At 55.6% G+C, this 20,130-nt stretch overlaps 3 protein-coding genes across 6 annotated transcripts in view; 2 read left to right on the top strand and 1 right to left on the bottom strand.

The window, feature by feature from the left end:
- The window catches only part of LOC138370072 (AF4/FMR2 family member lilli-like), a 307,388-nt gene that overhangs the window by 70,576 nt on the left and 216,682 nt on the right, over window positions 1–20,130 (top strand). The window lies entirely within an intron of this gene.
- On the bottom strand, window positions 1,416–4,627 carry LOC138369887 (uncharacterized). Its single transcript, XM_069333633.1, has 2 exons — window positions 4,526–4,627; window positions 1,416–2,345 (listed from the first exon to the last, which is right to left on the bottom strand). Exons 1-2 carry the CDS (start codon window positions 4,625–4,627, stop codon window positions 1,416–1,418), a joined length of 1,032 nt encoding a protein of 343 aa, XP_069189734.1.
- On the top strand, window positions 10,148–10,933 carry LOC138369886 (uncharacterized). The gene has a single exon (XM_069333632.1). The coding sequence runs from the start codon at window positions 10,148–10,150 to the stop codon at window positions 10,931–10,933; it is 786 nt and encodes a 261-aa protein (XP_069189733.1).

The raw sequence follows: 20,130 nt of genomic DNA, 5'->3' as shown, positions 1-20,130 counted from the left end.
CCTCGACGCTCCCCAGCGAGGCTTCTGGGGGCTCCCCCAGCGGGGCTTCTGGGGGCTCCCCCAGCGGGGCTTCTGGGGGCTCCCCCAGCGGGGCTTCTGGGGGCTCCCCCAGCGGGGCTTCTGGGGGCTCCCCCAGCGGGGCTTCTGGGGGTTTCCCCAGCGGGGCTTCTGGGGGTTTCCCCAGCGGGGCTTCTGGGGGCTCCCCCAGCGGGGCTTCTGGGGGCTCCCCGAGTCCCCCAACGGGGCTCCCAGGGTCCCCCAACGGGGCTCCCAGGGTCCCCCAACGGGGCTCCCAGGGTCCCCCAACGGGGCTCCCAGGGTCCCCCAACGGGGCTCCCAGGGTCCCCCAACGGGGCTCCCAGGGTCCCCCAACGGGGCTCCCAGGGTCCCCCAACGGGGCTCCCAGGGTCCCCCAACGGGGCTCCCAGGGTCCCCCAACGGGGCTCCCAGGGTCCCCCAACGGGGCTCCCAGGGTCCGCCATCACTCCCTGTCATCTCCTGGGACTAATAAGCCACACTACCGCCCCATTATACGCGCACTTATCTCCCTCATACGTCCACTTATCTCCCTCATACGTCCACTTATCTCCCTCATACGTCCACTTATCTCCCTCATACGTCCACTTATCTCCCTCATACGTCCACTTATCTCCCTCATACGTCCACTTATCTCCCTCATACGTCCACTTATCTCCCTCATACGTCCACTTATCTCCCTCATACGTCCACTTATCTCCCTCATACGTCCACTTATCTCCCTCATACGTCCACTTATCTCCCTCATACGTCCACTTATCTCCCTCATACGTCCACTTATCTCCCTCATACGTCCACTTATCTCCCTCATACGTCCACTTATCTCCCTCATACGTCCACTTATCTCCCTCATACGTCCACTTATCTCCCTCATACGTCCACTTATCTCCCTCATACGTCCACTTATCTCCCTCATACGTCCACTTATCTCCCTCATACGTCCACTTATCTCCCTCATACGTCCACTTAAATCATCCCTGTTCGTACTTGCTCCTCGGGTAAGGCTGACGCCGACGCCTCCGCATTTTACCCGAGTGCTTACCTTCCCTCGTGGCCACTGTTAGGTGCTGTTATACCTCCTCCCCTTTCCCCCAATGGGTAGTTACGTACCATTGTTACCTGCGCCTCGTTTACCTGGCCCTGTTAGGATCTGCATCTCGCCAAGTCAACATTCACTCTTTTTTTTCCGTTTGCTTTTCCATCTCCGTTATTCAGGATTCTCTTTCATTTAACTTTGTGGCTGGACACATGTACCTGACTGCCTGCGTGTCTAACCCATAGTCAAGCTCAGCGCTGACCTGTAATTTATCTGTAGTGGGGTTTTCAAGAGTTCTTTTTCCCTGCAAGCCCTGCCTCAGGTCAGACTTGGGGCGTGATAACTAGATGGGGTAAGGCTGGGTGTTGCTTGGTGCCCCGAGTCCCACGTGTTGCTTGGGGCGGCCCGGAGTCCCACGTGTTGCTTGGGGCGGCCCCGAGTCCCACGTGTTGCTTGGGGCGGCCCCGAGTCCCACGTGTTGCTTGGGGCGGCCCGGAGTCCCACGTGTTGCTTGGGGCGGCCCTGAGTCCCACGTGTTGCTTGGGGGCGGCCCGGAGTCCCACGTGTTGCTTGGGGGCGGCCCGGAGTCCCACGTGTTGCTTGGGGGCGGCCCGGAGTCCCACGTGTTGCTTGGGGGCGGCCCGGAGTCCCACGTGTTGCTTGGGGGCGGCCCGGAGTCCCACGTGTTGCTTGGGGGCGGCCCGGAGTCCCACGTGTTGCTTGGGGGCGGCCCGGAGTCCCACGTGTTGCTTGGGGGCGGCCCGGAGTCCCACGTGTTGCTTGGGGGCGGCCCGGAGTCCCACGTGTTGCTTGGGGGCGGCCCGGAGTCCCACGTGTTGCTTGGGGGCGGCCCTGAGTCCCACGTGTTGCTTGGGGCGGCCCCGAGTCCCACGTGTTGCTTGGGGCGGCCCCGAGTCCCACGTGTTGCTTGGGGCGGCCCCGAGTCCCACGTGTTGCTTGGGGCGGCCCCGAGTCCCACGTGTTGCTTGGGGCGGCCCCGAGTCCCACGTGTTGCTTGGGGCGGCCCCGAGTCCCACGTGTTGCTTGGGGCGGCCCCGAGTCCCACGTGTTGCTTGGGGCGGCCCCGAGTCCCACGTGTTGCTTGGGGCGGCCCCGAGTCCCACGTGTTGCTTGGGGCGGCCCCGAGTCCCACGTGTTGCTTGGGGCGGCCCCGAGTCCCACGTGTTGCTTGGGGCGGCCCGGAGTCCCACGTGTTGCTTGGGGCGGCCCGGAGTCCCACGTGTTGATCGCAAACCAGTTTGGCCGACACTTCCTGCGGGAACTTGTCATATTGTCTCTTGCAACTCCGCCACTTGGGTATCTGGAGGTGATTTCGGGGTTTAGCGTCCCCGCGGCCCGGTCCTCGACCAGGCCTTCTTTTTGTCCCCCCCCCCTCCCCAGGACACCGCCTCTAGCAGCTGTCTAAACTCCCAGGTACCTATTTCCTTCCAGGTTTTCCTTCCTTTCATCACGGTGAAAGAAACTCGACCCATTTGTTTCCATCTCCGCCGGGGATCGAACCCGGTATCTTAGGACTACGAATCTCGAGCGCCGCAGCCACTCAGCCGTCAGGCCTCCGGCATTTCGGCAATGTTTGATTTTCTTTTGCCTAATGTCTTTTGTCGTGTATGTATTAAGTTAAAACTGTAGGAAATCTTAAAGAGTTATTATTGGATGTTCGCTGCCAGGAGCCGCCGCCTCACTGGCCAAGGGTCACTTCATTCATGAGTGAGTGAGTGTGTGTGTGTGTGTGTGTGTGTGTGTGTGTGTGTGTGTGTGTGTGTGTGTGTGTGTGTGTGTGTGTGTGTGTGTGTGTGTGTCTGTGTGTGTGTGTGTGTGTGTCTGTGTGTGTGTGTCTGTGTGTGTGTGTGTGTGTGTGTTGCTGCTATTTGATAGTAGGTGCAGTTTGCATGAGTGTGTGATGCACTTGACTGAATGTGCAGGGGTGGAGGTGTTGCAGGGTTGCAACAGTCATTCTGCATCACTCGTCACGGTGCAGAATGACTTGTTTGCTGCCACCAGTCTTCAACCACCTTTTTTTTTGTGTATCACACTCGCTACCTGAAAACTAATTTATATGGGAGAGTGGCGCGTGTTAGGTGTACCTGGCCTCTGAAGACCGGCGGAATGTTTGTTTACTGGTACAGTTTCAGGGTCCTTGTAGTGGTGTGTGAGAAGATTTGGCTCACAGACGTGTGTGTTGTGTGTGTGTTGTGTGTGTGTTGTGTGTGTGTTGTGTGTGTGTTGTGTGTGGTGTGTGTGTGTTGTGTGTTGTGTGTTGTGTGTGTGTGTGTGTGTGTGTGTGTGTGTGTGTGTGTGTGTGTACTCACCTAATTGTACTCCTGCATCTCATCCACTCATCCCATCCACTCTCATTTGCATCCCATCCACTCTCCTGAACAGTGAGTGGATGGAAGAAACACATTCCAATCCTCTGGGCGATGGTCGCTTTAATGCTCTTGGGAAAGGAGTTATCGACCCCCCCCCCTCCTCCCGCCGAGATGTCGAATCGAGATTTGGGAACGTTATATACAAATGTTAGATGAAAATTGTTTGTGGCATGAGTGACCTTGTTGTCAGGGCTCCCGAGCAACCGTCTCTGTGTGCATGTATATGCTGAATGAATATAAACATTACTCAGAGATGCATGGCAAGATTGAACAGGTTTAGGGCGCGTAATAGATTGACTTAAACAGACCTCCCGGGACTCTTGTCTACATCCTGTACTGCTCCGCCACTTCTGGTGCTGATGGCACTTGGTTTATCGTTACGTCCAGCCGTGTACCTAATGTAAGTAATTGCAAAGCGTTATATATATATATATATATATATATATATATATATATATATATATATATATATATATATATATATATATATATATAATATGCATACAAACATGTATTTTTATTAATGAGAGTGCTTTCTAGCCGTTGTCTGGTGTGGGTTGTCTTTTGTCTAACAATGTTTGGAGCACTGTCATATTCACAGCGAAAAGTATCTTGCTCTAATGAACAAATCCACAAGGGCCGTGACGAGGGTTCGAACCTACGTCCGAGAGGATCCCAGACGCTGCCTTAATCGACTGAGCTACGACATGGTATGAGAATTGCAACCGGGAAATCAACTTGAGGTACAACGGCTCGGCCCTTGTGGATTTGTTCATTCGATGCATCACGCAATTGTGATTTGTGTGTGTATCTTGGTCTAGTTAAGTTTCATATTGTTTACAGTGTAATTTAGGCGTTAATACCGATGGCAGTACGAGCAACCGTGACCCGAGGCCAGTGTCAACGAGTGCGGGGGAGCGAGTGAAACGCACGACCTTGTCATGCGCCGGAGATGAGCTGTGAGGGTTGAAGGGGGCGGATGTTACCTTGGGGAGAGGTTGAGAGGAGTCGAGTGCAGGTTGCGGATTGGTGTTTTGGAGGCTGGTCGTTTGTAATTAATTACCTGTGCTCTCACACGGTCCATCCCAGCTGGTGTACACCCCACAGTACCCAGCTCGTCAAGGCCACACTCAGTACAGTTAAATTCAACAAACTGGACGGTCATTGTAGCGCATGACAATGGGAACAACCGTGGACATCTTCAAGAGAAAACCAGATAGTTTTCTTCAAGAAGTGCCGGACCAACCGGGCTGTGGTGGGTATAAGCAACAGCCTAGTGGACCAAGCTTTCACAAGTCAAGCCTGACCTCGGGCCGTGCTTGGGGAGTAGAAGAACTCCCAGAACCCCATCAAGCAGGTATCAAGTAGGGGCTCTGGCCGTCACTCGCGCCAGTTCTGGGTCACACCCACGGACCATCACCGTCTCCAGGTTCGCTAAAGCCTGGCCACGTAGGCTGCTCCAGTACCACCATCTTCCACACCCCAGCTCCAAATCACCCCCACAAATGGTCTGAACACATTCAAGACATGGGGCGAGATGCCGCTGTTTGTTTTTGTAATACGTGGATAACTCGAGGACTGCGGACTGTGGGGCTCCGTACCTGAGGGGTTTGCTTGCATGGTGGGAGAGTTACGCTGTGGGTCAAGATAACGGGAGGATGGGGGGACGGGGCGGCGGTGGGCAGTAGCGGCGTGGAGGTGTTTACAACATGGGGCCAGGATGGTGTGGCTGGCATGTCCCGCCCACACCCATGGGGCCCCCAGCCACCTGCACACTCCACAACACACCCACACCCGTCACCAGCAGCACCCACCTCCATCCCACCACCACCGCCCACAGGTATGGGATACGTCAAGCCTCGCCAGATAGTGTGAGAACACGGAACATCAGTGAGGCACAGATACATTTAAATTAAATTTTGCCCCGAGGGGTGAGTTTATTGGGCAGCGCCACTCACCTTGTATGTTGGCTTGCTAAGCCAACATTTCAAAGGACCGCAAGAATAAGGCATAATGACAAACCAATAAGACTTGGTCTAATATTCACTCTGAACGAACCGTCCGCTAACAAAACTTTGAAGTTCCCTTGGGAATGATGGACTACTGGGATGGAAGTAGGACTAATCAGCTCAGGGAAGGAATCCGAAGGTAGAAAGCTGGCATACCGATGAAACTATGAAAATATAACAATTTCTAACAGGAATACAACCGGTATTAGAAATTTGTTTATGCAGAATTTAGGAGAATGAAGACGTTGGAAGGACTGCAGGAAACCATAGGAAGACCTGGATAAACTGAAAGATGCTCCATTAAGTGAGTATCCAAGTGGTACTCGGATACTCACTTAAAACTGCCAGCATCACCTGTGCCTGCATCACCACAGGCACAGGCGGCTAACACAAGTGCGACCTTCAGCATCTGAATGCGACGTTATTTTGGCGCCTGATGCCGCACATGTCTGTGGTATTGTGGATTATGCGCCACCAGCCCGAAGTCCCTCACCTCGTTAAGCACACTTCGAAGCTGGAGAACGTTCGGTGTGCCGCCGGAGGAGTAGAAGAGCCGAGAGGCATGAGTTATGAGGAAACACTAAAGGAATTGAACCTAACATCAGAGAAAGTGACGCGGCAGACAATTATTATAAACCTCTTTATTGTCAAAAATTAATTACAATTTTTGCCTAATTTGAATAATTCAATTAGTTATTAGAGTGAGGATGATGCTCGTATTCACCGTCACACAGGACACACCAAAGCAAATATTGCTTGGTTAGATTACGTTAGGATCATATTAAAAATGTGCTGGTGGGAGGGAGTGATCATACACAAGACAGCAGCAGACAAGCACAATATTTGGTATGGGTGGTACACGAATACGGGACCACAGTGGGAAATGGCGAAGGAGCCGCATGAACATTAAATCCGTGTTTGCACTGTCAGAATTGCGAACACGTGAACTGCATTAAGAATGGCGGAGGAAGACTATATGAAGCTGCAAATGTATAAATGACAGAACCCAAAAGCCGTAGAAACCTGTAGACTTGATTGAAGAGTGAAAGGCGGGGACCAAAGAGCTCAAACTCAGCCCCTCATACACGCATAGGTGAGCCCCACTACTACCCTCAGCCACCACCACTACCACCCTCAGCCACCACCACCACCCTCAACCACCACCACCCTCAGCCACCACCACCCTCAACCACCACCACCCTCAACCACCACCACCCTCAGCCACCACCACCACCTCACACAATTTTAATTCTGTCCCAGAATAATGGAGTGAGGAACGTGTTCGCCCGACTTCCTCTGCAAGTTAAAATGAGTTGTTACTTAGGTATTATTATCCCCCACTTTGTCTCGCAGCTTTATAAATGACAAAGATGAACTTTGTAATAATGCAGGTAACTAGTGGTTGATTCACGGAGGGAATGAAGACGAGACGAGGAGGTCCAGAGTCACCGGGGGGGGGGGGGGGGGGAGACCAGACTCATGCTGCCTCACCTTTCCTTGTTGGAGATGGTGAGGGACCCATGAGGTGAGAGGGCTCACCCTCATGATGGACGCTGAAGTGAGGGAAGATGAGAGGTGAGGGAGGGAATTATAAGGGGAGAGCGCCAAGCCATTACGACTATATAGCACGGGGAAGGGGTCAGGATAAGGATATGGGATGGGACGGGGGGTTGGAATGGTGCCCAACCACTCGGGGTTCGAAATTGTGACTTCGTATATTGGGTTTTGAGACTTGCAAGAACTCGTAAACTGTGACTCCTTCGGACTATTTATTGTAGTTATTAAAGACTCCTCACTGTTGTGTGTGGCAGCTTCATGCTGGCCGGCGTTCAATCCCCGACCGTCCACAAGTGGTTGGGCACCATTCCTCACCCCCGTCCCATCCCAAATCCTTATCCTGACCCCTTCCAAGTGCTATATAGTCGCAATGGCTTGGTGCTTTCTCCCTGATAGTTCCCTTCCCCTTCCTACGCCATTTGGCCACGTTTTTGTTTACCTTATGGTGAACAAAACGTTACAAATGCAACCTACTGTGAAAAGTAAACGGCTTGCCAATATTCCCGTTTTCTATGCATCGGGCTCTTAATAGGTTAGGCGGGTTGGTTGAGTTTGTACGTTTCTGATTAGGTTAGGTTGGATTTTTTACGGAGCGGCGGGACTTGAAATCGCCTCTTTGGACAACCTGTCCTCACTCTTAATGCGCCGCAGTCTTGACGCTATCGTCAGGAACGTCAAAATTCCGGTGCTTTAGCGGACTGTAGAGCACCGCAATATTGACGCTTTAGCGGACTGTAGAGCACCGCAATATTGACGCTTTAGCGGACTGTAGAGCACCGCAATATTGACGCTTTAGCGGACTGTAGAGCACCGCAATATTGACGCTTTAGCGGACTGTAGAGCACCGCAATATTGACGCTTTAGCGGACTGTAGAGCACCGCAATATTGACGCTTTAGCGGACTGTAGAGCACCGCAATATTGACGCTTTAGCGGACTGTAGAGCACCGCAATATTGACGCTTTAGCGGACTGTAGAGCACCGCAATATTGACGCTTTAGCGGACTGTAGAGCCTGGCAAAGTGGGGCTCCCACGAGCTTCGTGTTCTGTACGTGTTGCTCTTGTGTATGTTATCCTTAAGTCCATTGATGTTGTACATGTGTTATCCTTAAGTCCATTGATGTTGTACATGTGTTATCCTTAAGTCCATTGATGTTGCACATGTGTTATCCTTAAGTCCATTGATGTTGCACATGTGTTATCCTTAAGTCCATTGATGTTGCACATGTGTTATCCTTAAGTCCATTGATGTTGCACATGTGTTATCCTTAAGTCCATTGATGTTGCACATGTGTTATCCTTAAGTCCATTGATGTTGTACATGTGTTATCCTCAAGTCCATTGATGTTGCACATGTGTTATCCTCAAGTCCATTGATGTTGCACATGTGTTATCCTCAAGTCCATTGATGTTGCACATGTGTTATCCTCAAGTCCATTGATGTTGCACATGTGTTATCCTTAAGTCCATTGATGTTGCACATGTGTTATCCTTAAGTCCATTGATGTTGCACATGTGTTATCCTTAAGTTCATTGATGTTGCACATGTGTTATCCTTAAGTCCATTGATGTTGCACATGTGTTATCCTCAAGTTCATTGATGTTGCACATGTGTTAGTCTTAAGTTCATTGCTGGAGCGTATATGCTGTCTTGAAGTTCACTTAAGATTACAAGTATTGTGACAGGACGCCACTGTTGATAGTTAACGTGTTATAAGGAGAAAGAAGCAACAAGCAACGCAAGGGGGGGTTGTTGGGTGCAAAATGAGACGCATTTGTCACCATATTGATCACATTGATCACCACATTGATCACATTGTACTCTATGGTGGGAGGGGAGGGGGTCACCTCTCCACTAGGGTCGTCAGGCAGCTGCGACTCGACCCTGAGAAAAGTTCCATTATCAGTATTAGATATTTATGCTAATGTGATGTTTAAGACTCTTGCGGCCGTCAGAGTTGCTCCCTTCTCCCCCTGGGAGGCGTGGCTGTGTTGGGTGTTAAGGATCAGGCTGGGAGATCTGGCAGTAACAGTTTCTTCCTGGATTTGTCCAGCATTCTGTAATGCCTGCCCCTCTGGCGGCTCCGTCAGCGCCACCTGTCCCCTGCCACCTATAGGTCGCCTGGTGCGCCTGCCCCTGGCCGCCCCGTCAGCGCCACCTGTCCCCTGCCACCTATAGGTCGCCTGGTGCGCCTGCCCCTGGCCGCCCCATCACCGCCACCTGTCCCTGGCCGCCCCGTCAGCGCCACCTGTCCCTGGCCGCCCCGTCAGCGCCACCTGTCCCTGGCCGCCCCGTCAGCGCCACCTGTCCCCTGCCACCTATAGGTCGCCTGGTGCGCCTGCCCCTGGCCGCCCCGTCAGCGCCACCTGCCCCTGGCCGCCCCGTCAGCGCCACCTGTCCCTGGCCGCCCCGTCAGCGCCACCTGTCCCCTGCCACCTATAGGTCGCCTGGTGCGCCTGCCCCTGGCCGCCCCGTCAGCGCCACCTGCCCCTGGCCGCCCCGTCAGCGCCACCTGCCCCTGGCCGCCCCGTCAGCGCCACCTGTCCCTGGCCGCCCCGTCAGCGCCACCTGTCCCCTGCCACCTATAGGTCGCCTGGTGCGCCTGCCCCTGGCCGCCCCGTCAGCGCCACCTGCCCCTGGCCGCCCCGTCAGCGCCACCTGCCCCTGGCCGCCCCGTCAGCGCCACCTGTCCCTGGCCGCCCCGTCAGCGCCACCTGTCCCCTGCCACCTATAGGTCGCCTGGTGCGCCTGCCCCTGGCCGCCCCATCACCGCCACCTGTCCCTGGCCGCCCCGTCAGCGCCACCTGTCCCTGGCCGCCCCGTCAGCGCCACCTGCCCCTGGCCGCCCCGTCAGCGCCACCTGTCCCCTGCCACCTATAGGTCGCCTGGTGCGCCTGCCCCTGGCCGCCCCGTCAGCGCCACCTGCCCCTGGCCGCCCCGTCAGCGCCACCTGCCCCTGGCCGCCCCGTCAGCGCCACCTGCCCCTGGCCGCCCCGTCAGCGCCGCCTGCCCCTGGCCGCCCCGTCAGCGCCGCCTGCCCCTGGCCGCCCCGTCAGCGCCACCTGCCCCTGGCCGCCCCGTCACCGCCACCTGTCCCCTGCCACCTATAGGTCGCCTGATGCGCCTGCCCCTGGCCGCCCCATCACCGCCACCTGTCCCTGGCCGCCCCGTCAGCGCCACCTGTCCCCTGCCACCTATAGGTCGCCTGATGCGCCTGCCCCTGGCCGCCCCATCACCGCCACCTGTCCCTGGCCGCCCCGTCACCGCCACCTGTCCCTGGCCGCCCCGTCACCGCCACCTGTCCCCTGCCACCTATAGGTCGCCTGATGCGCCTGCCCCTGGCCGCCCCGTCACCGCCACCTGTCCCCTGCCACCTATAGGTCGCCTGATGCGCCTGTCCCTGGCCGCCCCATCACCGCCACCTGTCCCTGGCCGCCCCGTCACCGCCACCTGTCCCTGGCCGCCCCGTCACCGCCACCTGTCCCCTGCCACCTATAGGTCGCCTGATGCGCCTGTCCCTGGCCGCCCCGTCAGCGCCACCTGTCCCTGGCCGCCCCGTCACCGCCACCTGTCCCCTGCCACCTATTGGTCGCCTGATGCGCCTGTCCCTGGCCGCCCCGTCACCGCCACCTGTCCCCTGCCACCTATAGGTCGCCTGATGCGCCTGCCCCTGGCCGCCCCATCACCGCCACCTGTCCCTGGCCGCCCCGTCAGCGCCACCTGTCCCCTGCCACCTATAGGTCGCCTGATGCGCCTGCCCCTGGCCGCCCCATCACCGCCACCTGTCCCCCTGCAACATATCCCAAGGGTAACCTGCTGGGGCAGCGTGTGGGCGCGTGCGTGGGAGCGTGTGTTAAGGTCTCTTGAGACTTTAAGATATGCATCTAAGTGCATTCACGGATGACCAGGATGAATGCTTGTGAATGGTTTTGCTCTTAAACACACACACAAGGAATATTTTCTTTCATTTTCGTGATATATTAGATCAGCTCAGTAGTATATGTGATCATCATTTGGTTCCTATAGGAAAACAAATATTCTCGCGGGGTTAAACAAAAAATTCCACCTTTCCTAAATCGTTTTATAGCTTTATAACTGATGTGTGTCGGCAAGATGTCGCCGGGGAGAGGCAAGGTCGACAGGACTGTTGAGAGAGAATCACTTGACACCCAAAATCTTTTTTTCTGAATACATCTACGTCTTGGGATTGCTTTGATAACTTTTTTGTTTTTTTTGGTAAGATATTAAATCCTGATTTCAGGTAGGTATGAGGCGGGAGGGATGGGCTATAGCGAGCTGTGGGTGGTTGTATATACAGGGCCGGCGACGTGTTGTGGGGGAGGTTTAGAATAGTGTCCCTTATGGGCCAGCCAGAGGCTTAGGGCCCGTGCAGTTCTTCGCGAGGCTGGCTGGCTGGCTGGCTGGCTGGCTGGCTGGCTGGCTGCCTGCCTGCCTGCCTGCCTGCCTGCCTGCCTGCCTGCCTGCCTGCCTGCCTGCCTGCCTGCCTGCCTGCCTGCCTGCCTGCCTGCCTGCCTGCCTGCCTGCGCTCGCTCTGGGTACGCTCAGTTCGCCTACTTTTGGAAACTGTTTACGGACTCTGGTTGTAGAAATTGATGAGGGTGGAGAAAAAAAAAACAAAGTCTGGTTTTGCATAATGTTTGTAGCCAGTTGTGACCGGCGAAGGACTTCTCGTCTTTATTCAGACGTCAGTAAAGTTGAATTAATTTAAATTTTATTTTTTTGTATTTAGAATAATTTCAGTGTTGCTTTTTATTCAAGAGCCGAAAGTTGTCAATGTTGAATTTTGTGACATGAGCAATGATGAACGTTTTGTTTGTTTATTTCATATGTGATTCCGGAAATTGTTCACATGTTTGTTATCGGAGAAACCTTGACATTTATGTCCGTCTTTTAAGGTAGTTGCGACATGAAGAGATTGTGTGTGTGTGTGTGTGTGTGTGTGTGTGTGTGTGTGTGTGTGTGTGTGTGTGTGTGTGTGTGTGTGTGTTCATCTAGTTGTGCTTGCGGGGGTTGAGCTCTGCCTCTTTGGTCCCGTCTCTCAACCATCAATCAACTGTGTGTGTGTGTGTGTGTGTGTGTGTGAAGGGCAGGAATTTCAGCTGTTTATTGTATTTGCTACCCCAGATATCCGTACTATTTATAATGGTAACCAGCATGCATATATATATATATATATATATATATATATATATATATATATATATATATATATATATATATATATATATATATATATATATATATAATGTCACTATGGGGTGGTTGAGTGCTTGGTCGTAGATGGTGACCAAAGTGGTGGTAGAGGCAAGGAACACACAGATATTGCTTTACAGGTCAAGTATAGCCGAGTGGATACAGTTTCTGCCTCACACGCATGGGGGCCCGAGGTTCGAGCCTCCTAGTGCCCAGGGGAATGAAATGTGTATCAAGTGTTCCGGTATTCAGGTAATATGGACCAAGTTCAACATATTTCAACGAAGGGGAGATCGGAGAGAGTCAACATAAGACATTTTATACTATAATAGAACGCATGTCATTCTATCTGTGGTCTTCGAAGTCTTTGAAGACCACGGTCTTCAAAGACCTCAGAAGACCCCTCGAGTGACAACACAGAGCCAAGACGGTCATCCTCGCTCCTAGCACATCTCCTAGCACAAGATCAAGAACCGTTTTGAGCGAAGTTGAAGGTATACAGGTTTTGAAAGCAAGATTTCGAAACCACCATTAAAAAAAAAAAATAATGGAAGTATTCTTGCGCACCACCAGTGTGGTGGTGTTGATGATTAGTTGGTATGACACCACATCACAACACATTAACCTGCGCTGGACCGCCTCCTCGTATACAGGGCTGTTGAGCTGTTAGTGGTTGTATTCACCTAGTTGTGGTTGCGGGGGGGGGGGGGGGTTGAGCTTTGGCTCTTTGGTCCCGCCTTTGGCCCCTCCCGTGGTGGTGGCGGAGGTGTAACTTGACCTGCAGGCCAGCTAATGACTTTAGTCGGGAATGAGCGGTCGGTGGGCGTATTCCACTGGCTCGCTTTGAGCCGCCTCGCATATTAAAGTTCAGGGGTAATTGGAACCAGATGAACAGTCTGATAAATGGATGTTGTCTACATTCGTGTGAGTTATGGGGCGGGAAGACTGTGCATTGGGCGGGAAGACTGTGCATTGGGCGGGTACACTGTGCATTGGGCGGGTACACTGTGCATTGGGCGGGTACACTGTGCATTGGGCGGGTACACTGTGCATTGGGCGGGTACACTGTGCATTGGGCGGGTACACTGTACATTGGGCGGGTACACTGTGCATTGGGCGGGTACACTGTGCATTGGGCGGGTACACTGTACATTGGGCGGGTACACTGTACATTGGGCGGGTACATGCATAATTCTAGTTATTTTCAAGAGTCTGGGAGTATGCAATGAGGTGAATGCTGGGGAATGGAATTGTAGGTAAATTTTTTTTTTTAGACAGGATTAGTCTTCCCAAACGATCATCTCAAGCCTAATATCATTCATCAGCTCTTTTTATTTTGATTGTGTCCACCTCACAATTGTGTGTGTGGATTGTGTGTGGGGAGCCGGTCGGCCGAGCGGACAGCACGCTGGACTTGTGGTCCTGGGTTCGATCCCAGGCGCCGGCGAGAAACAATGGGCAGAGTTTCTTTCACCCTATGCCCCTGTTACCTAGCAGGTATCTCATGGGTGTTGTGGGTGTGGGGTGTGGGTGTATGGTATGGTGTGGGGTGTGTGGTGTGGGTGTAGGGATACAAGGCGAGTGCTGGTAGAGAGAGGTGTGGGTGTGAGATGAAGCGTTCCAATAGGGGGAAGCCATTACTTAGGCATCCCTCGTCATCCCACCGCGACCATTTCCTGGTGGTCGTGTTACGGGCGTGATCTACCAGCGTTGTGTGGTCATACGCGTGTCACGGATGGTTGGCTTTTGTACATATGGTTCTTCCAATTGACGGATATAATTGCTGCTACTGATGTTCCAAGTAGCGCGGGCTATGGTGAGCCCGTAGTGGACTTGCCTGGCACAGGAGCGGGGCTGTAACTTGGGGTTGGAAGGCATGGCGTGTTGTATATGTATTGGTGCATGGGGCTGGGAATGAGCAATGTGTCTCCAGTGTAGTGTGGATGTAGTGCGGGCGGTGTAGGTGTGTAGTGGGCATGGTTTGATGGAGCGAGGATAGATGCGCGAGTGGTGTAGAGAGAGGGGGTGCTATATCGAGGATTGGTGGTGCTGTATCGAGGATAGGGGGTGCTATATCTAGGATAGCTGGGTGCTATATCTAGGATAGCTGGGTGCTGGGGGTATGGCGGGGATAGGTATAGCGTGTGGAGGGTGGGGTAGCGGTGCGTGTGTCAGTGTTGGCTGTCAGGGCAACAGGTGGGGTGGGAAAAATAGCTGGCTGTACCCGCTCCTTATATGATGTGGGTTTATGGCCCTGATTTGTGGTGGGCGCTTGTATCTGTGTGCGGTTCCGTTGTGTCCACACCTGTCGCCGCCCACCGCAATGTCCACACCTGTGGCCGCCCACTGCCGTATCCAGGCATATGTGCACATGCCCAGGGCGCCTCTACGGCATTTTATAATGTAAACAGTGAAAATATACCAATAGTCACCTATCGCCCTATGCCCCTGTTACCTAGTAGTAAAATAGGTACCTGGGTGTTAGTCAGCTGTCACGGGCTGCTTCCTGGGGGTGGAGGCCTGGTTGAGGACCGGGCCGCGGGGACACTAAAAAGCCCCGAAATCATCTCAAGATAACCTCAAGATAGTTCAGGATTAATGTTGCTGCAAACGACAAAATCTTTGATTATTCATAACATGTTTGCCTGCGTATCTAAATCTTTGATATTGGATGTTAAATGTTATTTGGAAATGTTAAAAAATATAGATTCACAATTTAGTATGAGATTGCCCGTTAAAGACTCGTATGTTTACTAAAGGGAGAAATCGAGGGTTTTCTCCGTTGACTAGAATGAAAACGGCTGTGTGAGAGCCGTCCGGGTACGCAGGTTGGTGGGGGTATGGCGTTAACACGAGATAATTTTTTTTTTTTTTTTTGAGATATATACAAGAGTTGTTACATTCTTGTACAGCCACTAGTACGCGTAGCGTTTCGGGCAAGTCCTTAATCCTATGGTCCCTGGAATACGATCCCCTGCCGCGAAGAATCGTTTTTTCATCCAAGTACACATTTTACTGTTGCGTTAAACAGAGGCTACAGTTAAGGAATTGTGCCCAGTAAATCCTCCCCGGCCAGGATACGAACCCATGACATAGCGCTCGCGGAACGCCAGGCGAGTGTCTTACCACTACACCACGGAGACTGCCAAATTAGTGTGTCGCAGGCCAGACCCGGAGGTTGGACGGAGGAGTGGGACCCCTGGGACCCCCGGACCCCTGGGACCCCCGGACTCCTGGGACCCCCGGACCCCTGGGACCCCCTGGGGCCCCTGGGACCCCCTGGGACCCCGGACCTTCCTCGGCTACGGCTCCGAGGTCTCCGTCACCGTGAAGATGCACAACCTCTCTCACTGACACTTCATGGTTAGCCACCTGCACCAGCAGCCTATGGGAGTCGACCAGGGGTGCCACCTACATCACCCAACGTACTCTTCCACCCATTAGTGGTCCATATCTACTGCCGCTGCTGTATTTTGGGAGTACAGAAGAAAAAACAGAACCCCCCACGGTAAGGGCCATGAGAGGGCGCGGCATTAATGTTGTGCAACTCTAGGATGGATGAGAGGATAGCAATTCAAATCTGCCACAGTATGCGCTCTGGGGTGACCCAGGACCCAGGTTGAAGTTGAGTAAAGTGGTCAGATGCGGCTGGGAGAGCGTTGGAAGTTTGGCCTCATCGGGCCTCTGGCGGACTTGACCTGCCGGATCAGCCAAACAGTAAGAATGATCCCCTTGTTGTTGTTTTTAGAGGCAGGTAATGGGAACAGCAGCACGGGCCATGGTGAGCCCGTCGAGCTCACCTGGCACAGGAGGTGTGCGTGAAGAATGACCCCGGCGGGGACTTGAATGGACGGGTGTTGAACTTCACCTGCTGCCAGGGGAGGGGGGGGGTGTTGAACATCACCTGCTGCCAGGAGGGGGGGTGTTGAACATCACCTGCTGCCAGGAGGGGGGGGGGATGTTGAACATCACCTGCTGCCAGGAGGGGGGGGGGTGTTGAACATCACCTGCTGCCAGGAGGGAGGGGGGGGGGTGTTGAACATCACCTGCTGCCAGGAGGGAGGGGGGTGTTGAACATCACCTGCTGCCAGGAGGGAGGGGGTGGTGTTGAACATCACCTGCTGCCAGGAGGGGGGGTGTTGAACATCACCTGCTGCCAGGAGGGAGGGGGGGGGGTGTCTAACATCACCTGCTGCCAGGAGGGGGGGTGTTGAACATCACCTGCTGCCAGGAGGGGGGGAGTGTTGAACATCACCTGCTGCCAGGAGGGAGGGGGGGGGGTGTTGAACATCACCTGCTGCCAGGAGGGAGGGGGGGTGTTGAACATCACCTGCTGCCAGGAGGGAGGGGGTGTTGAACATCACCTGCTGCCAGGAGGGGGGGGTGTTGAACATCACCTGCTGCCAGGAGGGGGGGGGTGTTGAACATCACCTGCTGCCAGGAGGGGGGGGGGGTGTTGAACATCACCTGCTGCCAGGAGGGGGGGGGTGTTGAACATCACCTGCTGCCAGGAGGGAGGGGGGGGCGTTGAACATCACCTGCTGCCAGGAGGGGGGGGTGTTGAACATCACCTGCTGCCAGGAGGGGGGGGTGTTGAACATCACCTGCTGCCAGGAGGGGGGGGTGTTGAACATCACCTGCTGCCAGGAGGGGGGGGTGTTGAACATCACCTGCTGCCAGGAGGGGGGGGGGTGTTGAACATCACCTGCTGCCAGGAGGGGGGGGTGTTGAACATCACCTGCTGCCAGGAGGAGGGGGGGGGGGGTGTTGAACATCACCTGCTGCCAGGAGGGGGGGGTGTTGAACATCACCTGCTGCCAGGAGGGGGGGGTGTTGAACATCACCTGCTGCCAGGAGGGGGGTGTTGAACATCACCTGCTGCCAGGAGGGGGGGTGTTGAACATCACCTGCTGCCAGGAGGGAGGGGGGGGGTGTTGAACATCACCTGCTGCCAGGAGGGAGGGGGGGTGTTGAACATCACCTGCTGCCAGGAGGGAGGGGGGGGGAATGTTGAACATCACCTGCTGCCAGGAGGGAGGGGGAGGTGTTGAACATCACCTGCTGCCAGGAGGGGGGGGTGTTGAACATCACCTGCTGCCAGGAGGGGGGGTGTTGAACATCACCTGCTGCCAGGAGGGGGGTGTTGAACATCACCTGCTGCCAGGAGGGGGGGGGGGTGGTGTTGAACATCACCTGCTGCCAGGAGGGGGGGGTGTTGAACATCACCTGCTGCCAGGAGGGAGGGGGGGGGGTGTTGAACATCACCTGCTGCCAGGAGGGAGGGGGGGGTGTTGAACATCACCTGCTGCCAGGAGGGAGGGGGGGGTGTTGAACATCACCTGCTGCCAGGAGGGGGGGGGGTGTTGAACATCACCTGCTGCCAGGGAGGGGGGGGGGGGTGTTGAACATCACCTGCTGCCAGGAGGGGGGGGTGTTGAACATCACCTGCTGCCAGAGAAAGGGGGTGTTGAACATCACCTGCTGCCAGGGAAAGGGGGGTCTTGAACATCACCTGCTGCCAGGGAAAGGGGGTCTTGAACATCACCTGCTGCCAGGGAAAGGGGGTCTTGAACATCACCTGCTGCCAGGAGGGAGGGGGGGGGGGTGTTGAACATCACCTGCTGCCAGGAGGGGGGGGGTGTTGAACATCACCTGCTGCCAGGAGGGGGGGGTGTTGAACATCACCTGCTGCCAGGAGGGGGGGGGGTGTTGAACATCACCTGCTGCCAGGAGGGGGGGGTGTTGAACATCACCTGCTGTCAGGAGGGGAGGGGGGGTGTTGACATCACCTGCTGCCAGGAGGGAGGGGGGGTGATTGAACATCACCTGCTGCCAGGAGGGGGGGGTGTTGAACATCACCTGCTGCCAGGAGGGGGGGTGTTGAACATCACCTGCTGCCAGGGAGGGGGGGTGTTGAACATCACCTGCTGCCAGGAGGGAGGGGGGGGTGTTGAACATCACCTGCTGCCAGGAGGGGGGGGGTGTTGAACATCACCTGCTGCCAGGAGGGAGGGGGGGGGGTGTTGAACATCACCTGCTGCCAGGAGGGAGGGGGGGGTGTTGAACATCACCTGCTGCCAGGAGGGGGGGTGTTGAACATCACCTGCTGCCAGGAGGGGGGGTGTTGAACATCACCTGCTGCCAGGAGGGGGGGTGTTGAACATCACCTGCTGCCAGGAGGGGGGGGGGTGTTGAACATCACCTGCTGCCAGGAGGGGGGAGTGTTGAACATCACCTGCTGCCAGGAGGGAGGGGGGGTGTTGAACATCACCTGCTGCCAGGAGGGAGGGGGGGGGGGTGTTGAACATCACCTGCTGCCAGGAGGGGGGGTGTTGAACATCACCTGCTGCCAGGAGGGGGGGGTGTTGAACATCACCTGCTGCCAGGAGGGGGGGGGGGTGTTGAACATCACCTGCTGCCAGGAGGGGGGGGTGTTGAACATCACCTGCTGCCAGGAAGGGGGGGGTGTTGAACATCACCTGCTGCCAGGATGGGGGGGGGGGGTGTTGAACATCACCTGCTGCCAGGAGGGGGGGTGTTGAACATCACCTGCTGCCAGGAGGGGGGGGGGGGTGTTGAACATCACCTGCTGCCAGGAGGGAGGGGGGGGGGTGTTGAACATCACCTGCTGCCAGGAGGGGGGGGTGTTGAACTTCACCTGCTGCCAGGAGGGGGGTGTTGAACATCACCTGCTGCCAGGAGGGGGGGGTGTTGAACATCACCTGCTGCCAGGAGGGGGGGTGTTGAACATCACCTGCTGCCAGGAGGGGGGGGTGTTGAACATCACCTGCTGCCAGGAGGGAGGGGGGGTGTTGAACATCACCTGCTGCCAGGAGGGGGGGTGTTGAACATCACCTGCTGCCAGGAGGGGGGGTGTTGAACATCACCTGCTGCCAGGAGGGGGGGGTGTTGAACATCACCTGCTGCCAGGAGGGAGGGGGGGGTGTTGAACATCACCTGCTGCCAGGAGGGAGGGGGGGTGTTGAACATCACCTGCTGCCAGGAGGGAGGGGGGGGAATGTTGAACATCACCTGCTGCCAGGAGGGAGGGGGGGGGGTGTTGAACATCACCTGCTGCCAGGAGGGGGGGTGTTGAACATCACCTGCTGCCAGGGAGGGGGGGGTGTTGAACATCACCTGCTGCCAGGAGGGGGGGTGTTGAACATCACCTGCTGCCAGGAGGGGGGGGTGTTGAACATCACCTGCTGCCAGGAGGGGGGGGGGTGTTGAACATCACCTGCTGCCAGGAGGGAGGGGGGGGGGGTGTTGAAACATCACCTGCTGCCAGGAGGGGGGGGTGTTGAACATCACCTGCTGCCAGGAGGGAGGGGGGGGGGTGTTGAACATCACCTGCTGCCAGGAGGGGGGGGGGGGTGTTGAACATCACCTGCTGCCAGGAGGGTGGGGGGGGGGTGTTGAACATCACCTGCTGCCAGGAGGGGGGGGGGTGTTGAACATCACCTGCTGCCAGGAGGGGGGGGTGTTGAACATCACCTGCTGCCAGGAGGGGGGGGGGTGTTGAACATCACCTGCTGCCAGAGAAAGGGGGTGTTGAACATCACCTGCTGCCAGGGAAAGTGGGTCTTGAACATCACCTGCTGCCAGAGAAAGGGGGTCTTGAACATCACCTGCTGCCAGGGAAAGGGGGTCTTGAACATCACCTGCTGCCAGGGAAAGGGGGTCTTGAACATCACCTGCTGCCAGGAGGGAGGGGGGGGGTGTTGAACATCACCTGCTGCCAGGAGGGGGGGTGTTGAACATCACCTGCTGCCAGGAGGGGGGGTGTTGAACATCACCTGCTGCCAGGAGGGGGGGGTGTTGAACATCACCTGCTGCCAGGAGGGGGGGGGGTGTTGAACATCACCTGCTGTCAGGAGGGAGGGGGGG

The sequence above is a fragment of the Procambarus clarkii genome, chromosome 30 (assembly GCF_040958095.1).
Source record: "Procambarus clarkii isolate CNS0578487 chromosome 30, FALCON_Pclarkii_2.0, whole genome shotgun sequence".
Classification (NCBI taxonomy): Eukaryota; Metazoa; Arthropoda; class Malacostraca; order Decapoda; family Cambaridae; genus Procambarus; species Procambarus clarkii.
This window is presented reverse-complemented; position numbering and strand designations above follow the sequence as displayed.